This window comes from Hyaena hyaena, unplaced genomic scaffold (genome assembly GCF_003009895.1).
Source record: "Hyaena hyaena isolate Hyena2069 unplaced genomic scaffold, ASM300989v1 scaffold_335, whole genome shotgun sequence".
NCBI lineage: Eukaryota > Metazoa > Chordata > Mammalia > Carnivora > Hyaenidae > Hyaena > Hyaena hyaena.
The window spans coordinates 1,769,806-1,791,772 of record NW_024080968.1 but is presented as its reverse complement, the minus strand read 5'-3'; the positions used below and the strand labels follow the sequence as shown (position 1 = coordinate 1,791,772).

General features: G+C 51.2%; 1 protein-coding gene across 2 annotated transcripts in view; it reads left to right on the top strand.

Moving 5' to 3' along the window:
• SULF2 (sulfatase 2) overlaps positions 1–21,967 on the top strand; it is a 117,982-nt gene that overhangs the window by 37,678 nt on the left and 58,337 nt on the right. For both annotated transcript variants that reach the window (XM_039249378.1, XM_039249376.1), the window contains exon 3: positions 7,518–7,757. In XM_039249378.1, coding sequence (XP_039105309.1) covers positions 7,518–7,757 — 240 coding nt within the window. The remainder of the gene's footprint in view (positions 1–7,517; positions 7,758–21,967) is intronic.

The following is a 21,967-nucleotide window of genomic DNA, read 5'->3' as shown; positions in this document are numbered from 1 at the left end:
CGGAAAGGGCACGGAGGCTCCACACCCTCCCCCAGACCCTGCCCAGGGTGCCTGGCTCTTCCTTCCTGGCCTTTATCATCTCTTTTAATGAACAGGTAAATGTGTTTCCCTGAGTTCTGTGAGCCCTTCTACCAAGTTAAATAACCTGAGGAGGAGGTCACTGGGACCCCTGATCTGTGGCCTGTAGGTCAGAAGCACAGGTGACAGCCTGGGTTTGGCGCCGCTGTCAGTGCGGGGTGGGGGTGGGGGGCTCACCTGTGGGACTTGAGCCCTCACCCCATGGAACCCGAACCCAGTGCTGACTCCGGGTAGATGCTGTCTGAATGGGTCGAATTCTTGGGCGCCCTGCTGGTGTCCCAGAGTTGCTGGGAGGGGTCAGGGGGCAACGCCCCACATTGGCATTGGCTCCGTGACCCCTGAGAAGAGTTGGCATGCGTAGAAATTTTTAATATTTGTCACAGAGGAAGGGGCCCATGAAAGCAAAAATGCCGAGGGCCCACAAAAGTCATTTAAGAATCTGCAGCTTGCTTGACCCACTGGAAAAAACAACGAAATATTTCCGTGGGCAGGTCCTGCCTCTGGCCTTCCGGCTGTGGCCTCTGGTGTAGGGTTCAAAGTCACCCGCAGTCTCTACAGATATGGGGGGAGGGGAGGTCCTTGCTGAAAGGCCCCTGCTTGGTTAGATTCTCTTCTCCCCCGACTGAAAGGCACAGATGGAAAGGCGACATATATCCTGGAGTGTTCACGGATTAGCCTGTTTCCAGTCAGTTCCCTCCTCCCCCTGCCGAGCCTCCAAACTATTTCAAATTATAAGAGTGACACAGCCTTACCTTCAAATACTCAAATAATTCAAAGCAAAAGTAGGCTTCCCCATGCACCATTCACAGTGCTCACCCCAGAAGCAACCATCCTCTACCATTTGTGTATTTGCTGAGAACATTTTCTCAAAGAGCAGAAAGGGGAGGAAGGAGAGAGCTTAGCGCAGTCAGGGGAAAGCCCTCCCTGAGGAGGCAGTATTGGCAAGGACCTGGATGCCAGGGGGCAGTGGGCAGGGGAGGGGCGGAGGGGGTCTCAGCTGTAAGAGCAGCAGGTGCAAAGGCCCTGAGGCAGGAGCGTGTTGGGTCAGGTAAGCGTCCAACTTCAGCTCAGGTCATGATCTCACAGTTCATGGGTTTGAGCCCTGTGTCAGGCTCTGTGTTGATGCTTCAGAGCCTGGAACAGCTTTGGATTCTGGGTCTCCCTCTCTCTCTCTCTCTCTGCCCCTCCCCCATCTCTCTCTCTCTCAGAACTAAAATAAACATTAAAAAACCCTTAAAGTCTCTTTAAGGAAAAATATCAAACAATGGTATGTAATAGCACATGTGGTATACTGAGGAGGCCCCGGAAAGCAATCAGAAAGGGGCGGCCTCCATAGTTGGGGCGGGGGGGCGGGGAACACCATATCATCTGTGGGATGGGACCGTCAGAGTCACACGGAGATGTTCCAGTGACGTAGCCCTGGCCCGGCAAGGTTGGACGGTTTGATTGCAGAAGGAGACCGGGCCTGTTTTGTCTGCATGTCCCAAGCGTGTGTTGGACAGAGTGCATTGGGGCTGCGGCCTGGCTTCAGTTGAAAACTGGCCTTTTAGTTTCCATCGGGCCTCCTCTCCCAGGCTCCTCCCTCCATCAGAGCGGTCGTTGCTGGAGGGCTGGGCCCGGCAAGGAGATGAGAGCACGTGCTTTTGCGTTGCGGATGTGGGTTTACAGAGCCCCGTCGTCGCTAAGACGGTTCTAGTACAGCAGGTGAGTGTCCCCGCGGGAGGCTTACCGCTAGTGCCGCTTGGGCGCAGAGGCCTCTGTCCTTTCAAGGCGTCGTTAAATCATGCTGCAGTCGCGCAAGGACTCGGCTATCCCTCAGCCGGCTCGTTTGGGCAGGGGTGAGGGCACCGAGCAGACAACCCCGAGGGCTACTGGACCAGAGCAGCCAATCGCTTGTCTCCTCGGAAATTAATTTGTACAATAGAAATGGAAGCACTTTGAGACCCTCGTTCTGAGCCCGTTAAAAAAAAAGAAAAGAAAAAGAAACAAACGGTTCCGCGCGCTGGTTGCTTTTTTGCTGGCGTGGCATTTGGGGCTGCTGCTTGCTTTCCAGAAAGGTCTGATGGTGGGGGGGACAGCGTTGTCCTTTCTGCAGACCTGGGAGACCCAGACAGGCCAAGTTCTTATTACTGGCTGCTCTGTCCTTTCTCCTACTAGTTTGTGAAGAGTGGGCAAAAGGTTGATTCTGCCTAGGCACTAGTCTAGTGCCCTAGACTCACTGTCTTGAGAAATATTTACTGAGCACCTACTATGTGCCAAGCACTGCTCCGGGCCTCAGGGCTGGGGGGCCTCCGTGATGGGACCCAGGCAGACAGCAAGATAAATACGTTAGTGTGTGAAATCCACAGTTAGAGATAACACCTATGGAGTCAGAAACTTAAAACAAGGAAGGGGTGTCAGCCGTCAGGGGCAGGGAGCAGAGACAAGAAGCGGGTGAGGGCACAGGCTGTCAGGGTTCAGGGCGAGAGGCATTCCAAGCAAAAGGAACAGCAAGGCAACGGCTCTGAGGCCAGCGTGGGCGCTGCAAGTCTGAGGACGGAGCCGACGCCCCTGTGGCTACAGAGAGTGGGTGGGGAGGGAGATGTGGACCCAGGGAGGCCCGAGGATGACTTCAGGGACTTTGTTCCCTGGTGAGTGGGAGCCACGGAGGGTGCCATGGAGAGGGCAGGAAGCGAAGCCATTGAGCTAATTGGGAAGAGAGAGGATAACCAGATGCCCAGGGAGGAGGCGACCAGGCCGGATGGTGGACAGACTTTGGAGGAAGAGCAACAGGCTTTGCTGAAGGATCGGGTGTGGGAACAGGGAGATGGGGCCGAGGAGGAGCAGAATCACTGCCCACGTGGCCAGGGGGCGGGGGGGAGGGGGGGGGAGGCATGAGGGACACGTAGCAGCTGATGGCGTCTGTAAGGCAGGGGTCTGTGCAGAAGCTTCCGGGTTGTACGGAGCCAGGGTGCGCCTAATGCCAGCCAGCCCCTCACCTTTCCAGAATTTTCATGTCTGGGTGCTACCAGTACTACTATTGACTTCTTTTGTTTTCAGTTTATCTATTTTGAGAGGGAGAGAGAGAGCACACGCGAGCAGGGGAGGGACAGAGAGGGAGGGAGGGAGAATTCCAAGCAGGCTCTGCACTGTCAGCGCAGAGCCGGACATGTGAGTCGAACTCATGAACCCTGGGATCATGACCTGAGCCAAAATCAAGAGTAGGACACTCAACCACCTGAGCCACCCAGGCGCCCCTTCCACCAGCTTCCTCTAATCAGCTGTGTGTGTGTGTGTGTGTGTGTGTGTGTGTGTGTGTGTGTGTGTGTTTGTGTTTTAAGAACAAGGTTCCACTGCCCTAAATGAGAGAAGCCGGGATTCTCTGCCCTAAAGGAAACTAAACCACTCGACTAAATATAAGCCAGTGTTGCTGCCCTCCGAGAATTCTGACAGGCAGTCGGTTCACTCCCCGTTGAGACAGGCCTTGGGTGGGCGTTCAGGACATGACAGTACCGGCTGACATCTCTCTCGGAGTTGATCCGCGGTGGAGGGACTCACTCACCCATGGCCGGCATCCCTGATACTTGGTGATGCGCTGCTGTGCCGTCCCCACCGCTGACTCTGGGATGGCCAGGGGACCCGACGTCCAGTCCAGGACTCTTCTCACTGAGGCCGAGAATGGACCAAGTGCCTAGGGCTCGGGGTGCATTTTCCTGGGTGTATCAGCACTGCCCCCTGTGAGGTGTGAACCGGATGTTTCTTGAGCGGGACTCCCAGCCCTGAGGGGGACGAGCCTGGGTTTGAGTCCTCACATCGCGCTTCCAAAGGTATGTGGCTTTGACTGGTCATTTAATCTCCTTCCTCAAAAGCGCTATTGAAAGCGTGGAGTAAAATGGCGCATGACGTGTCCAGCCGTGCATACAGCAGGCATTCGGCCAACCAGAGTTGCGACTCTGAACAAGCATAACGGTTATTATTGACGTATGACACCGCCCTCTACCCCATGGAAAAGCTAGACCTGTCCCTTCCACTGAGGTAGGTCAGGAGGCTGCCAAACCCAGGCCTTCAGGCACCTGTCAGGGCCGTGGCTGGGCAGATGTAGGATGCAAGACTATAAGGAGCAGTGGCGAGCATAGCAAACCAGAGAACACAGGACGGATTTAGCGCTATTTAAAGTCAAATTTTTCAACCCCGCAGCACCAAACACCCACGTCTGTGAATGTAAACCGACTGGGGCTCCTGAGTTCTAAGAAGCCTAAAGAGTAAGATCTTATCTTCTGTTAATTTCACAGATGTTTATTGAGCACCTACTCTGTGCCAGGTGCTGTTTTAGGCTGGGGAACGTAACAGTGAACAAAGCAGGCCTCAGTGTCTGCCGAATTCTGGGCCAAGGAGGCCCCCCTGAGGTCTGTGACATTTGCCCAGTAACCTGCCGGAGGCTAGGAGGGAGTGCCCCGGGTCGAGGGCACAGCTCCAGCAAAGGCCGTGGGGCGGGAACGCAGCTAGTGGTCGACCTTGGGGGGTTGATGTCTTGATTTGTGGTAAAAATTCAGGATAGAAGGACCCGACCGGCCAGCGGGAGGCCTGGGTGGAAAGCCCTCCCCAGGGGCGGCCCCGAGGCTGGTGAGGCGCCAGGACCCGGAGACTGTCGGACCTCGGAAAGCCCACCTCCTCCATCCCCTCCTGAGGGAGGCGTCCTGCCCAGTGGAAACCCTGAATCAGTTACAACTGGGGCCCCTGCGGCTTCGTGGGAGGGTGCGTGACCTTGAGGATAGATGTTCACACAGTTCCGAGGCCTGATGATTCCTGTTCCGTTCGTAACCCAACGCCGGTTCTGTCCTCCACCCACTGCTGGCGGCCTTAACCAAGAGGCTCAGGAAACACACCGGGTCCCAGAAGGGCGTTCCTTATAAAAAGCAGCTCAGGTGCTGGGGTGGAAAGCGCAGGCTTTGCTGTGCTTCCTTCTGTCACTCAGTGAGTTTTTACAGAGCACCAGTTACATATTCCGTGGAGGGTGGGGGGGCAGCGGACAGCACCCTGAATCACCCAGAACGCTCAGTCCAGGAAAAGTAAAACATAAACAAGTGAACCAGGGAAGGAGATCATTCCAGAAGGAGACAAATGCTAAGGAGACACACGCACTGGTGTGATCGGGAGTAAACAAGCGGGGGCCCCTTCAGACAGGGGGGCTGGCCAGGCCTTGCTCAGGAGGTGACCTTGAGTTGAGATCCGAATAAACGGGATAAGCCAACCAAGGGGTGTCTTAGGAAGAGTCCCAGCAGAAGCAATAGCAAGTGCAAAGACCCTGGGGCAGGGACGAGATTGGAGCATACGAGAAACCATAAGGAGGCCAGCATGAGCAAGGGGGAGGGGAGAGATGAGGTCAAAGGAACATGGGAGGTGGCTTGGCCGCAAGGACAAGTCTGGAAGGGTCTGGCCACAGTAAGGAATTCCAGTTTTCTTCCGAGTGCCATGGGAAGCCATCCGGTGGTTTTCAACAGTGAGGAGATAGGATCTGCGTTTGCCTCCGGGAAGCTCTAAGTCTATTTCCGTCCCTATCTGGCAGAAAGATGGGATAAAAAGAGCCATATAAATCTCCTGTCCGCCCTCGCCTGTAGGGACACAGTGCTGAGCTGAGGCTGATTAGATGTTGTTAAAGCCTCTAAGGGGCTGTTTGTTGGGTGACTGGGACGGGCAGCCCACGGCTGGTAGGCTCTGTATTGGTTTACCCCTCATCAGTTCTAGAAGCCAGAGGTCCAGAATTCAGGTGTTGACCAGGCTGTGCTTCCTCCGAAGGCTGTAGAGGAGAATGCTTCCTTCCTCTTCTGGCTCCCGGGGTCCCAGGAGCTCCTTAGCCCCAGGCTGCGTCCCTCCAGCCTCTCTCACATGGCCGTCCCCTCCGGGTCTGTGTGTCTTCTCCCTTCTGTCTCATGCGCAGCGCTTGTCATTGGATTTGAGCCCCACCTGGGGAATCCAGAACGATCTCAGCCCAAGATCCTTAACTACATCTGCAAAGACCCTTTTTCCAAATAAGGTCACACCCCCAGGTTCCGAGGGTGAGGATGGGGGCGTGGGGGGGGGTGGAGTCTGCGTCGCTCAGTCCACCCTAGACTCTGAGAACTCTAAGGAAAAGGAAGGAAGCTGAGGTTGGTAGGAGGAAGAGAGAAAGGATTTTCACGGACTGTTTCCCTACCCTACTAAGTATTCCGATACCACACAAAGTATCGCACATCCACTCTGCAAACATTTATTGAGTCCCTACTGTGTATCACACACCGTGAGCGTGTTGCGAATTCAGCACTGAGCAGGGCATGAAGTCTTTGCCCCTCGGGGGGGGCCCCAGCAGAGCAGTGATCATGAAAGCACCTGCACACAGTAGGTCTCCAGCACCTTCGCTTCCTTTCCTTCCCAAGTGCCTTTCACCGCTTACAGCTGCACTGCCACTGACGAACAAGAAAGGGCACGAAAGAAGTCACATCACCGAGTGGCATATAATTAAGTCCTAATAACACCTGCGGCATGCATAATCCGAGCTCCAGGGAACCAGAAGCCAGCGTGATCACTGGAAGAGGTGTGGCTTGGCTGATGGCTTGAATTTGGAGAGAGGTGGGAGGCGGATTCCAACCCAGAAGGAGCATGTAGACAAAGGGGCAGAGGAGTGTTCAGGGAGAAGGGGAGCCAGGCGGGCTGGCATGACCAGATTTCAGAAAAAGTGAAACATTCTTGGGAAAGCTCCAAACAAAACAAAGTATAATCTTCCCTTGGTTTACATAGTGATTACTTACAGAAAAAAAAATACTCTGCATATTAATATCCTGCAAAGAAAAGATGTTCTGTTGATATGTAAGACGAAGTTCTAGTCTAGGCTTAGGTGAGTTACAAACAGGTTTTTGTCTACTCCCCATGACCACGCAGCGGGACTGGGGACCCAGGATATTTCTTGCCCGGGACTACCCCGCCGTCTCTTGCTGGCCCCTGCTCACAAGTGACAGTTGTGCCTACCCCATCTGTCCCCAGAGGTTCCCAAAATGCCCCCCCTCCTCAGGGATGGGTGAAGAGCCACTGGGCACCTGTCCCTAGCTGCCGCATGGCGCCCCGGGCACTAATTAAGATTGGCCCACCGCACCTCACCTTGTGGCTCCTGGTTTCAAGCTTTTGGGGCACCCCAGGGCATTAGTTAGGCTCGGCGCCTGTCCCGGGCTGTTGTGCAGCGCCCTGGGCACTAGTTAGGCTCAGCCACCTGTCCTGATTCCTAAGGCACCCCGGGCATTAGTTAGGCTCGGCTACCTGTCCCGAGTCCTGAGGCTCCCCGGGCATTAGTTAGGCTCGGCTACCTGTCTCGAGTCCTGAGGCTCCCCGGGCATTAGTTAGGCTCGGCGCCTGTCCCGGGCTGTCGTGCAGCGCCCCGGGCACTGGTTAGGAACGGCCCACCGCATCTCACCTTGTGCTCCCGGTTGCAGGCTCCATGCAGGTGATGAACAAGACGCGGCGCATCATGGAGCAGGGCGGGGCGCACTTCGTCAACGCCTTCGTGACCACGCCCATGTGCTGCCCTTCGCGCTCCTCCATCCTCACCGGGAAGTACGTCCACAACCACAACACCTACACCAACAACGAGAACTGCTCCTCGCCCTCCTGGCAGGCCCAGCACGAGAGCCGCACCTTCGCCGTGTACGTCAACAGCACGGGCTACCGGACAGGTAAGGGGGTCCAGGCGGCCGCGGCAGGCGGGGGCTGGGGGTGGGCAGGGCTACCCCCCCAGAGTGGTGCCCACAGCCCTGGCCTTGGACCAACATGTGGACCCTATACCGCAGGGACTGTAGATGAATTTAACTTAAAAGCGTTCATTTATGTCTCTATGCACTGGAAATATACAAAATGAGGTGCGCCTCGATGGCTCAGCGGGTTGAGCTTCTGACTCTTGATTTCAGCTCAGGTCATGATCCCAGGGTTGTGAGATTGAGCCCCGCCTCTGGCTCCGCGCTGAGTATGAAGCCTGCTTAAGAGTCTCTCTCTCTCCCTCTGCCCTGCTCACTCGCTCGCTCTCTAAAATAGAAAAAGAAAAAAGAATAAGAAAAATAAAATATTAAAAAAAGGAAAATACAAAATGATTTGCCTATAGTAGTGAAAGAAACTGACCTTTTCAAAAGAATTTGAATTTTTTTAATGAGTCCATTTAAAATATGAAACATAAGACAGAGAGAGGCTAGAAGTATTGATGCAAGGGTTTGCATTCACTGTGTACTATGTTAGTGACCAATTTATTGACTTCAGACCATCAGCATGGAAGGAGGTTCCAGAAGAACATGGGGGGGGGGGGGCAGGGATTAAAACTGGTGTGGGAAATGGACAGGAGCATGTGAGGGACTGTGTGGCCACTCTGCAGAATGGCCCGGAAGGTGACATGGACGGTTTGTCTACACTCGGCTGTCTACCCAGCTGTCCCTCTGGGTCAGTGGTCAGGGCTGCAGAGCTGTGTCGTGCATGGATGCAGAGCAAGTAGGGCTTCCGGTCTGTCCACCTTGCGGGAGGTACCTTGGTCGGTCCCCAAGGCTCACCTGTCAGGCCGCTGCCCTGGGGCAAAGACACAATTATAAACACGTATCTCTAGCACTGCTGCAAAATCCTCCAAAATGCCATTAAGTCGAATTTTGAAAAGGTAAACACTCCCCACTCAGCTGAACTGAGCCGAGCGAGGCGGTCTTGACGTCAGACATTGCAGCTGGGATAGTGCTACCCTGAGAAGCTGCGTCTGAGTGACCAGGGCTTATTTCCTGGGAATGACAGGAGGGAGGAATCGACGCCTCCCTTGGCTCAGTCCAGCTCAGCCCATCCAGACTGGGGGGCTTTCCCTCGGATACCCGTGGGGCTGGCGGGGCACGTCCGGGGTGGGGAGCCAGAGAAAGGTGCGTCTTCTTGCGGACTGGTTCTCCTGCCAGACTCACCCAGGAAGCGGGTCCTCCTGAGAGAACTCGGAACACGGAGGCTGGTTGGTTCCTGGGTCTCTGCAGAAAGCCACACGTGTCAGAATTCAGCACGGGTCACCACCCAGTGGTTGTGGGGATCTGCATGTAAATTAAGACACAGGACAGGGGTCCTATAGCCCACCACAGGGCACTTACCAAAGGGGGCACCCACCACGCGGGTCCAGATGCTTGATGATAGCCACTCATGCTCGGGAGTACCAGCCGTCAAATATTTCTAACTCAAATGTGTGGATGAAATATGCTGATATAGAAAAAAATGTTGCCATACTCAATTTCTTAAAAAAATGTACACCGTGGGCCAAACTAAAGCTTGTCTGAAGGCAGAGCGTAGCTCACAGACCCCCTTTAGGACATCTGGCTAAAAGGTCTGTGTAGAAAACTTTCGATCTGAATGCTAAAAGCACAGTCGGGACCCTAAAGTGTTCTCATCAACACCGCTTGCTTGATGGCCAGACAACTGCAGCCCAGACCAGAAATTCGCCCAGAGCCCTCAAATGGGGTGCCTGGGACACAACCAAAATGGAAACCAAAGACCATGGGAATTCAAAGCGAGTGTGGACCATCCTTCAAACTGAAAGGAAACACATACCTTGTGATATCTTGGGGGCTCCTGGCCAGAACCAGTGACTAATGCCATAGAATCCTAGGGCTGGCACAAGAAAAGGATCTATTTCAATAATAAATGTTCTTCAAATTTGATTTCCCAAACCTCATCCTTGAATTGACACACATCACCAAAAAGCTGTCTTCCCAAAGAATGGCTTTCGTCCAACTATGTTTACTCAGTATCGCTTCAGTGAAGGCTGGGATCATAAAGTCAAGTGTAAATCGCCACACACAGAACATTTACATTTTTTGTAAAACTATTACTGAGAATTTTATTCGTTATATTTAGAATGCCTCTCTGTACAAGAAACCCTGTTGCAATGTGACTTTCAGAACTCAGGACCCTGAAAATGCCTGTTTATTCTGATGTGTTCCTGGTCATTAAATAGCAAGAGCTATTAACACTATACTTTCCCTCTTTGCCCTGGCAGGTAGGAAGCTCAGATATGACTTTTATATTAAGTTGCTATTTAAGGTGAAAACATTTTAAAGATACCACTAATAATGTTGGTTATGCTGGTCATTATCGGTTGATTGAGAAAAACGACAGGAAACTAATGAATTCAAAACCCCTCATAGATGAATCTGATATTTGTGGCTCACATTACAATGTATAATAACCTTAGTCTCCTAAAGACCAGTGATCAGCTGTTCTTTCTGGGTCTTTAGGCACATTAAATTGCATTCTCATGCGTATTTAGCAAAGTTGGTTGAGTTGGATTGAAGCTTGCCTGTGTATGAGATGCAAGATAGCAATCACTGATTACTTGCAATTAAAAGTCCATGTTTCTTTGGTGGCCCTGCTTCACGAATTGATCAGAGACTCAACCATTTGCTTTTTTGAAAATGAGGTATAATTGACGTGTAACATTATATTAGTTTGGGGTATATGACATAATAATTGAATGTATATATTATGAAAGGATCACCACAATACATCTAGTTAACATCCATCACCGTACATAGTTATAAAATTTCTTGTAATGAAAGCTTTTAAGAATTTCTGTCTTAGCTGGGGCGCCTGGGTGGCTTAGTCGGTTAAGCGTCCGACTTTCGCTTAGGTCACGATCTCACGGTTCGTGGGTTCGAGCCCCGCGTCAGGCTCTGTGCTGACTGCCAGCTCAGAGCCTGGAGCCTGTTTCAGTCTGTGACTCCCTCTCTCTCTGACCCTCCCCTGCTCACGCTGTCTGTCTCTCTCTCTCTCTCCTAGAAATAAATAAAAATATTAAAAAAAAAAAAAGAATTTCTGTCTTAGCAACTTTCACGTATGCAGTGCAGTATTTTTAACTGTCGTCACCATGCTGTCCCTTGTATCCTCAGGACTTTCTTATCACTAGAAGTCTGTACCTCTGGACCCCCTTCACCCATTTCATCCACCCCCCACCCCTGCCTGTTACCTTTGGCAACCACCAATCTGTCCTCTGTATCTATGAGCTCAGTGTTTTTTCTTAGATTCTTACATATACGTGAGATCATAGCAGTATTTGTCTCTCTGGCTTATTCCACTTAGCATAATGCCCTCGAGGTCCGTCCATGTTGTTGAAAATGACAGAGTTTCACTCATGTGGCTGAATGATATTTCCTTGCATGCACACACATTTTTATCCATTCACCCATCGATGAACACTTAGGTTGCTTCCGTGTCCCGGCAATTGTAAATAATGCTGCAGTGACCATAGCGGCGCAGATGTCTTTTCAAGTTCACGTTTTCATTTCCTTCAGATCAATACCCAGAAGTGGAATTGCTGGATCATCTGGTAGCTCTGTTTTTAATTTCACAAGGAAGCTCCAGAGCGTTTCCACTGTGGTGGCACCAATTTTCATTCCCACCGGCCGTGCACAAGGGCTCCCTTTCCTCCGCACCCTCACCCACACTTATCTCTTGTGCTTCTGAGAATAGCCACTGTAACCGGTGTGAAGTGATATCTCATTGTGGTTTTGATTTGCATCTCCCTGACGGTGGGGGACATTCATCACTCTTTCATATGCCTGCTGGCCACCTGGATGTCTTCTTTGGAAAAATGTCCATTCAGATCCTTTGCCCGTTTTTAAAATTATTGTTTGTAGTTTGCTACTGAGCCACAGGACATCTTTATATGTTGTGGATATTAACCCTTTATCAGGTGTGAGAGTTGCAAATATCTTCTCCAATTCGACAGGTTGCCTTTTCACTTGGTTGATGGTTTCTTTGGCTGTGCAGAAGCTTATTAGTCTGGCATGGTCCCAGTTATTTATGCTTGTCTTTAATTGCCTTTGCTTTTGGTGTCAAATCCAAGAACATCATCACCAAGACTAATGTCACGTAATGGTTTCAGGTCTTGTGTTCAAGCCTTTGATCCATTTCCGGCTGGGGTTGGTGTATGATGTCAGGGGTCCGGTTTCATTTTGTGTGTGTGGCTGTCCGGTTTTCCCAGCACCAGTTATTGAAGAGACTGTCCTTTCCCCATTGTCTCCTTTGATGCCCATTAGTTGACCTTATATGTGCGGCTTTCTTTCTTTTCCAGGCTCTCTGTTCTGTTACACTGATCTGTATGTCCGTTTTAATGCCAACACCATACTGTTTTGATTACTACAGCTTTGTAATACAGTTTGTAATCAGAGAGCATGATGCCTCCAGCTTTGTTCTTCTTTCTCTAGATTGCCTAGGCTATTTGGGATCTTCTGTGGTCCCATACAAGTTTTAAGATGGTTTGTTCTGTTTCTGTGAAAAAATGCCGCTCGAAGTTAAATAGGGATTGTGCTGAATCTGTCCCTTGTTTTGGGTAATGTGGACGTATTATAGTATTAATTCTTCCAACCCATGAGCACAGAATATCTTCCCACTTATTTGGGCCTTCTTCAGTTTCTTTCACAAATATCTTATTTCCAGTGTACAGGTCTTTCACCTCCTTGGTTAAATTTATTCCTAGGTATCTGATTCTTTTTGATGCAATTGTAAATGGCATTGTTTCTTACTTTTTCTTTCTGCTGGTCCATTGCTGGTGTATAGAGATGCAACAGAGTTTTGCATATTGATTTTGTATCCTGCAACTTTACTGAATTTGTCCATCCTAACAGTTATTCTGGTAGACTCTCTAAGGGTATCTGTGTGTGATATCATGTCATATGCAAAGATTGCAAGTTTAATGTTCCCTTCCCCGTTTGGTTGGCTTTTATTTCTTTTTCATATCTGATTGCTCTGGCTAGGACTTCCAATACCACACTGAAGAAAAGTGACAAGAGCAGAATCCTTGTCTTTTTTTTTATTTTTTTATTTTTTAATTTTTTAAAAATGTTTTATTTATTTCTAGGAGAGAGAGAGAGAGACAGCGTGAGCAGGGGAGGGTCAGAGAGAGAGGGAGTCACAGACTGAAACAGGCTCCAGGCTCTGAGCTGGCAGTCAGCACAGAGCCCGACGCGGGGCTCGAACCCGCGAATCGCGAGATCATGACCTAAGCGAAAGTCGGATGCTTAACCGACTCAGCCACCCAGGCGCCCCCAGAATCCTTGCCTTAATCCTGATCTTAGAGGAAAGGATTTCAGTTTTTCGCTGTTGAGTGAGTTAGCTGTGGGCTTATCATATATGGCCATTATGGTGTTGAGATACTCCTCTGTACCCATTTGGTTGAGAGTTTTTATCATAAATGAATGTTGAAGTTTGTCAAATGCTTTTTCCACATCTAATGAGACAATCATAAGATCTTTATCCTTCATTTTGTTAATGTGGTATAGCACACTTATTGATTTGCATATGGTAGACCCTTCCTGCATCCCTTGAATAAATCCCATTTGATCCTTTTAATGTATTGTTGAGTTCAGTGCGCTAATATTTTGTTGAGAGTTTTTGCCTCTGTGTTCATCAGAGGTGTTGGACTGTGATTTTCTTTTCTTGTGGTGTCTTTGTCTGGTTTGGGGATCAGGATAATGCTGGCCTCATAGAATGAGCGTAGCAGTGTTTTCTCCTTTTCTGTTTTTTTGGGGAAAGTTGAAAAGGATTCACATTCATTCTTCTTTAAATGTTTGGTAGAACTCACCAGTGAAACCGTCTGGCCCTAGACTTTTGTTTGCTGAGAGGTTTTTGATCCCTGGTTTAAGCTTCTTACTAATAAGTGATCTATTCCGATTTCCAACTTCGTCATGATTCAGACTTGGTAAGTTGTACGTTTCTAGGAATTTATCCATTTCTTCTAGGTTGTCCAATTTGCGAATGTATAATTACCCATAGTAGCCTCTTAAAGTTTTTTGGATTTCTGTGTAACATCCCTCGTTTCTGGTTGTTTTTTTTTTTTTTTTTTAATGTTTTATTTCTAGGAGAGACAGAGAGAGACAGCGTGAGCAGGGGAGGGTCAGAGAGAGGGAGTCACAGACTGAAACAGGCTCCAGGCTCTGAGCTGGCAGTCAGCACAGAGCCCGACGCGGGGCCCGAACCCACGAACCGCAAGATCATGACCTAAGCGAAAGTCGGACGCTTAACCGACTAAGCCACCCAGGCGCCCCCCTCGTTTCTGGTTTTATTTATTTGAGTCTCTCTCTTTGTCTTGGTAAGTCTGGCTAAAGAGTTGTCAATTTGGTGGATCTTTTCAAAGAACCAGTTCTTAGTTTCATTGATGTTTTCTACTGTTGTTTTAGTCTCTATTTTATTTGTTTCCATCGTGATCTTTGTTATTCTTTTCCTTCTGCTAACTTGGAGCTTTGTTTGTTCCTGTTTTCCTAGTTCCTTGAGGTGCAAAATTAGGTGGTTTCTTTGAGATTTCTCTGTTTTTTTTTTTTTTTTTTTAACATTTATTTATTGTTGAGAAACAGAGGGAGACAGAGCATGAGCAGGGGAGGGACAGAGAGAGAAGGAGACACAGAATCTGAAGCAGCTCCAGGTCTGGGCTGTCAGCACAGAGCCCAATGCGAGGCTCAAACCCACAAATGGTGAGATCATGACCTGAGCTGAAGTCAGACACTTAACCAACTGAGCCACCCAGCTGCCCCGAGATTCTCTGGTTTCTTGATGTAGGCATTTATCGCTATGAACTTCCCTCTGGGAACTGCTTTTGCTGTATCACATAAGTTCTGGGATGTTTAATTCCCCTTTTCATTTGTCTCAGGGTATTTTTTAAATTTCTCTTGGGTTCTTCTTTGGCCTAGTGCTTGTTCAGTTATATGTTGTTTACTCCCCACATATTTGTGAATGTTCCAGTTTTCTTCTCATGATTGATTTCTAGTTTCATACCATTGTGGTCAGAAAAAAGTTGCATGATACGGTTTTGGTTTTCCTAAATGTATTAAGATTTGCTTTGTGGTCCCACATATGATCTATCCTGGAGAATGTTCCATGTGCCCTTGATAGGAATGTGTGTTCTGTTGCCTTGGAATGGAATGTTCTGGAAATGTTAAGTCCATCTGGTCCAATGTGTCATTTAAGGCCAATGTTTCCTTACGATCATCTGTCTAGATGATCTATCCATGGAGGGAAGTGGGGCATTCAAGTCCCCCATGATTAATTTATTTATAAATAGACAGAAATAGCTGTCTATTTCTCCTATTAGGTCTGTTAATATTTGCTTTAGATATTCAGGTGTTCCTAAATTGATCAGAGGGTCCGCTGTTTTCCATTTCTCCTTGTACCCCATTGGTGAGAAACAAGTCACATGAGCACATGTGACCACAGAGGAGGCTGGGAAGGGCAGCCTTTGTTCTGGGCGACCATTTTCCCAGCTACAAAGTCTTTTCTGTAGGAGGAGAAGAAAATGGGTATCGAGGGAAGATTAAAATCAAAGTACAGTAACGGTTCACAACCGCTTCTATATGTGATACCCTTTTGAGGACGGGAGATCAACATCATAACAGGTCATTTTTGCAAAAGTATTCAGGACTTGATCCGTCTTAACCCATTGACTTCTGAATCTCCCCCTGTGCAGTACTTACTACGTCCACATCCTTCCCAACTGTCTCTTCCTCGGTTCCCTCATAGACCAGAATTTTGTTTGTCAGTGGATTTGCGCATGCTTCAAACTAGCATCCCTTTAATTGCACAAAACCTTATATCTTTGACCAGATTTGACCAGTTTCATTTTGCAATCCCCGTTCTTTCTGCTACCCCGAGTTGGCAGCAGACTCCCCAAGGATGAAGTGGGAGATGCAGAGTAGAAAAAACAGCAGTGTGTTCACAGGTATTTCTAGGTGTTGGCTTCCTCTAGCTCCAGGAACCTGGATTGCAATTATAAACACCCTGAAAAGGATGAATTGCCTCCTCGGCTTCTACAAAATGCACTCAGACAACTTTTACACACGTCAGCTGCCCGACTGTGCTTCCTTACACACCTACGAGTCAGAGTTCTACCGTGTCCTTGGAATGAGATGAGATGCCTCCTCTGTCTCTGCAAAGCCATTGGGAGCAAGGACTCTGCCTGGGTTCGAATCCTGATTCCGCCACTTTCTTTTTTTTTTTTTTAAGTAAGCATTTTTTTAATTTAAATTTTAGTTTGTTAACATGCAGTGCGATATTGGTTTCAGGAGTAGCATCCAGCGATTCATCACTTACGTACAACGCCCAGTGCTCGTCCCAACAAGCAACCTCCTTAATGCCCATCGCCCTTCTAGCTAGCCCAACCCCCACCCACCTCACTCCATCAACCATCAGTTTGTTCTCTGTCGTTAGGAGTCTTTCTGATTCCACCACTTTCTAACTGAGTGAATTTGGACAAGTCATTTAACCTCTTCATCTTAGTTACCCAACTAAGGATAAGGATGTTACTCAGCTCATAGGGTTTGTGAAGATCAAATATGTTAGAACAGAGTAAGCACTTGTGTGGTGTGAGCTCTGAGGATGGTGATGATTTCCACAAGCATCGTAGCATCACACCACCTCCCCCAGACCCGTGTTCCCGTGAACGTCACATGGATAAGCTTGGGTGGGGAAACCCAGTTGTACACGCCGATCAAAAAACTGGTGGCACATGCCCAACAGGTCTGGTGGTCAGGAAACTGCAGATGAAGTCCATAGTGGCTGCAGCCAGTATTCAGAGGCCCTATCACAGCCAATGTTAGGGGGGGAGGGCTAACAGTAAGCTCCACACATTAGCAGTGGGAATGCACATCGGCACCTCCACGCTGAGGAACCATTTGGCAACTTCTGGCAAAGCGGAAATAAATCGAGGGCTTATGGGAACGAGGAGGAGGAAACAGGCACGGAGGTGGCCCTCACGGATTCCCACTCCACTGCTTTGCAGGGGAGGGGGGCCCCCCCTTTCCGGCGCTTTCTGACGAATTAGACAGCAGTGCCCGTTGTCTCTTGTTGGGGTAGCGCTCTCTCCTTCCACGCTGCCGTCTGAGTCCGGCAGTTCTGAAGCTGTTTCCGTGGCCAGCTCTTGCCATCTGGTGCAGACTTTTGTAGAGATGTGGGCCCTGCTGGTGAGCTTTCCGCCCCTCCCTCATCGCGTTCTAGAATGTGCCGGGGGGGGGGGGGATGGCACATCAGGGCCCTCGGTTGGAGCTGTTGTGAAATTTGGCCCTGAGCACCCCGATTATTTTCCCCCTTTGCACACACAAAGCTGAGGGAGGTCGGCCGAGGACGGGCACTACTTGGCGGTCGACCTTGGACAGCTGCCCTCGTGTGGGGGCTGGGGGCCCCGAACCGTGACGCCTGGCCCGGCAGGACACATGAGGCTGAGCAGTCTGCTGCCCCCCCAACAGGAGCCCAGGAAGATGTCCCTGGTGGCATCGCTGACAAAGGACTCGCTGCTGGCCGGGGGGGGGGGGGGGGGGGGGGGGGTTTGCACACGGACATGAGGACTGGTGCTTAGGTGCAAGTGCCTCTGTTTTCCTCTGTTTTCCTGAGAGATAACCCCCACCTCCCTCCTTCCACCACTAGCGTTTGATCTGCCTGCAGCCTCTTGCCCTGAACCCCACGCTGACCCTGAACCCCAGCCTCTCGTTGCCCACTTCATGTCCCCCGCTTGGACGCATGCCTGGCATTTCAAGCCTGACACGTGCAAAACGCCTGCCTGGCCGTGTCCCCCTCCCCCGGCGCGTCCAGTCTCCCCGGGCGGCCCCGGTGCTCCAGCCGCTCGGCCAGAACCTTCCTGTCTGTCGTTCCCACTTTTCTCCCTTTCACATCCATTCGTGTCCAGCTCTGTCTGCAGGCTGCTCCAGAGCCCCCTCCGCCTCCACCCTCCTCCCCTCTTCCGTCCTCACCCGCGGTGCTCCAGCCAGAGGGTCCTGTCTCCTCCTCTCCCGCAGCCCTCCCGTGGCTCCCCCCACAGTCACCTCGGGGTCCCGATGACCCGCCCTCCTTGCCCCTCGCCTCCTGCCTTCCCACCCCCATCACTGCACTCCTTCCTGATTCTCGAACAGTCCACCCAGCACCCCCTTCAGGGACTTTGTGCGTATTCTTTCCTTCCCTGGAAACTTCTCCGCCACACATCTGCAGGGCCCGTTCACTCACTTCCCCCAGATCTTTGTTCACTTATCACCTCCTCAGGGAAGCCTTCCTGGACTAGCCCATCCAAAAGAGGGTTCCTGTCCCCTCTTCATCCCCTCGCCCTGCTTTATCGTCCTTCAGAGCTCTTGTCAGGACTTAACATATATCTGTATATTTTGTTGTCCAGCCTCCCAAGTTGGATTATGTCACCATCCCCCCTTCGGGACCCTGATTCCTGCTTTATCCGTCTCTCTGGCCCTTTCTCCCACTAACGTGCGTTCTGCCATTGATCTCACTGGTCACCTCCCTTCTGAAATGTCCGCCCCCTGGGAGCAGGGACTGCCTGGGCTGGCCTCTCCCGCGTCCCCGTGCCTGGAAGAGGGCCTCCCCCTCACTTCCCTGCCTCGGGGGATCACGGCAGGGCCATCCTGGATGCGTCCGCAGCTCCCCCCACCCTGCCCTCCGCCATCTTACTATGCTCCTCTCTCTTCTCTCCTGTCCCTCTCCTCCCCACCCCGCACCCCCACCGCCATCTCGGCCCCTCTTCCTTTCTTCTTGGCCCTTCTGCACACATACAGAGAAGAAAGGATGCGGATTCTTCCCGCGACGCCTCCTCTGGGCACCTGGTGCAGCTGTCCTGCCCTCACAATGGCCGCCTTCTCTGCACTTGGCCCCCGCTGCCTTCCTCCCCCCCTCAAGTGGGCTCACACGGGCGCACACACACTGCTCCCTTCTTCCCTCACCCAGCTGCCCCTGGCTCCGGCCTGGGGGTGTCACCGCACAGCACCTTCACTCGCCCCTGCGAAGCAGACCCACCGTACCAGCGCTCACGGTCCCAGGGGGTGCCCAGGGCATCCACGTTCATCTTCAGGCTCCGATGCCACAGTGCCTCCCTTTCTCCAAGACCCTGAAGTTTCAAAGCAGGTGCAGGAGTCTAGAGAATTCGTCTCTGTCTCTAACTCCTCTGTAGCCTCCAGCTGAGACCTGGCCCCCTCTGGGCCTCAGTTTCCCCATCTGTGCAGTGGAGCTACAATATATACGTGTAAGTTATGCCTTTGATAGGACTCCACCCTTGAAGGTGATGTGACCAGGGCCCACACTTTTGGGAGTGCGAGGGTGCTCCCTGGGGCCGGAAGAGAAGTGGGGGCTCACTGGGAAGACAGGAAGTAGATGGTCACGCTTCCCAGCTTTTCCAAAGCTGGGTGTGAGGCTGATGGGCGGAATTTCTGTTTGCCCCCAAGTGACACTGGAGCACACTCTCTGTCCCCACCCAGGAGCTGGTGGCAGGGTTTCCGATGGCCTCTGTAACAAAGCCCTGCAGACTGATGGTGGCTTCAAAGAAGAGACATATATTGTCTCCCGGTTCTGGAGGCCGGAAGCCCAAAATCAAGTGTCAGCAGAGCCACCCTCCTACTGAAGGCTCTCGGGGAAGATCCTTCCCTGCCTCATCCAGCTTCCGGTGGCCCCCCCGTGGCCTCTGGTCCTCCTTGGCCTGTGGCTGCCCTGCTCCATCCCTGCCTGTGTTCACACCTCCCTGAGCGTCCGTCTCTTCGCGTGGCCCTCCCCTGTGCCCGTCCATGCCCACATACCCCTCTTCTCGGGACACCAGTCTCTGGGTGAGGGCCCGCCCTAATCGGGTATGACCTCATCTTGACTAAAGCCCCTATATCCAAATAAAGTCACGACCACAGGTACCTGGAGTTAGAACCTGAGCGTATATTTTGGGGGACACGATTCAAGCCACATCAGCTGGGTTCTCCCATGCACACCATCCTATTTAATCCCCACGGGGATGCGTTAATCTCCCTGAAAGCTGCAGTCCTGAGTTAAATGAGGAAACCCAGCAAGAAGTGGGAAACCCAGGGCACGTGGGTGGCTCAGTCGTTTAAGCGTCCGACTTCAGCTCAGGTCATGATCTCACGGTTCATGGGTTCGAGGCCCCGCATCAGGCTCTATGCTGACAGCTAGCTCAGAGCGTGGAGCCTATTTCAGATTCTGTATCTCCCTCTCTCTGACCCTACCCTGTTCATGCTGTCTCTCTCTCAGAAATAAATAATACATTTAAAAAAATTTTTTTTAAAAAATGGGAAACCCACTGCCTCCCCCTTCGTCATCCCCTGTGGCCCTAAGTGGGGAGCTCTGTGGCCGCCCAGCCCGTCAGCGCCTTGCTTTGGTTCTGCTCACCGGGGTCTCTAACTTTTCTTTCGCTCATGGCATCTCTGACTCTGGTGGGCGTTAAATAATCATGGACGTCAAATAAAAGGGAGAGGCAGGATGATGATGCTGGTGGATATTTAAAGCCTCTACCGACCAAGCCTCAGAGAGTTTGAGAGGCTGTTCAGGCTAAGTGGGACCCCCTAGTCTCTCCCTGGTCCTTGCTGCAACTCCCCTCAACATTCTAGAAGGATCGACCCTAGAGCTGCTGGGCCCAATATGGTAGCCACTGGCCCTTGGGAACTATTTCATTTTAAGTTAATTAAAAATAAATCACGTCAAAAATTCTGTTTCTTAGTCACGGTGGGCACATTTCAAGGCCCAGGGGGTGCACGTGAGTGCCAGATCGGATGGTGCGGATGTAGAATGCTTTCCATCCTCGCAAAGAGTTCTGTAGGACAGCCGTGGGGTAGCGTGTCATTCAAGCAAAGTCTTTTTGGACGGGGGACGAACAAACCTTTCAGAATATAAAAAAGAATGACAACAGTCATTTTAAAAATGCAAGTTGTGCTGGGGCACCTGGGTGGCTCAGTTGGCTGAGCACCCGATTCTTGGTTTCGGCTCGCTGTGATCTCACAGTCGTGGGATCGAGCCCCACGTCTGGCTCCACACTGCACAGGGTTGGGAGCCTGCTTGGCATTCTCTCTCATTCTTTCTCTGCCCCTCCCCCGCTTATGTGTGTGCACTCTCTCTCTCAAAAAAAAATTTTTTTTAATTAAAAAAAATGCAAGTTATTCTTGAGTTATTGAGTCTTTACCGTGGCCAGACCTTGTGGCAGATGCTTTCCGTGATTCATCTTAATGCTCACACATGCCTTTGTGGCAGATACATCTCCTCCTTCGTGTACTCTTCCCCCTCAAGTTCAAGCACAGTGATCTGATTCCTTTGCCCTTCGCTCCAGGCCTCTCCAGGCCATCCTGTGGCTGGGCCGTGGGTCAGGGTTTCAGCTACACAGGAGGACTCCAAGCTGGAGCCTGTGGGCCCCACATGTCCTTGTTCTCTGAGCACTTGGCACATCCCACCCCTTGGCCACCAGGTCACTTCCAGCAGAACCCCCCTTTGCAGTTGCGGGGAGATCAGAGTAGGAGGGGAGAAGGCTTTCAGCAAAGGAGGGGAAATTGGACACCCCTACGCATCAGCCTGCCCAAGGCCAAAGAGGGATCTGCTCTCTGCCAGGCCTGTGTGAGCCGTTTCTACCCAGGGAAACCAAACTCTAACTCCTAGAGGGGCCAGGTGGGGAAGGGGGCGCCGCCCCACAGCCCAGCCACACGAGCCCATTGGTTGATGGATGGGCCTAGAGGTGCCAGATCTTCTGATCGTCACAAGTGGGATATCCAGATTTTTAACGTGAAATTGTCCAGGCTTCAAACATGGGCTGTTTGCTCTACTGTTAACAAAATAAATAAAAACACTGGGCCGACCCAAAGCAAACACACCTGTGGGATGGATTCAGCCCACAGGCCACCGTTTGCAAACTGTTGTCTAACCTGGTGGTTCCCCAGGGAGCACACTGCCCCCTAGATGCCAAAATCTATGAGAGCGTTGCTGGAGGTTCTGAGAGTCGGGGAGGCGGCTGGCATTGTAGGGGCAGGAGCCAGGGACCCTCGATGGCCTGTTGTGCGCAGGGAGAGCCCCCGCGGTACCCATGTTGCCCTGTGTTCCATGTGGCTTCCGAGTCTTCCACCAGATCATCGTATGAGTGGATTCTTTTACA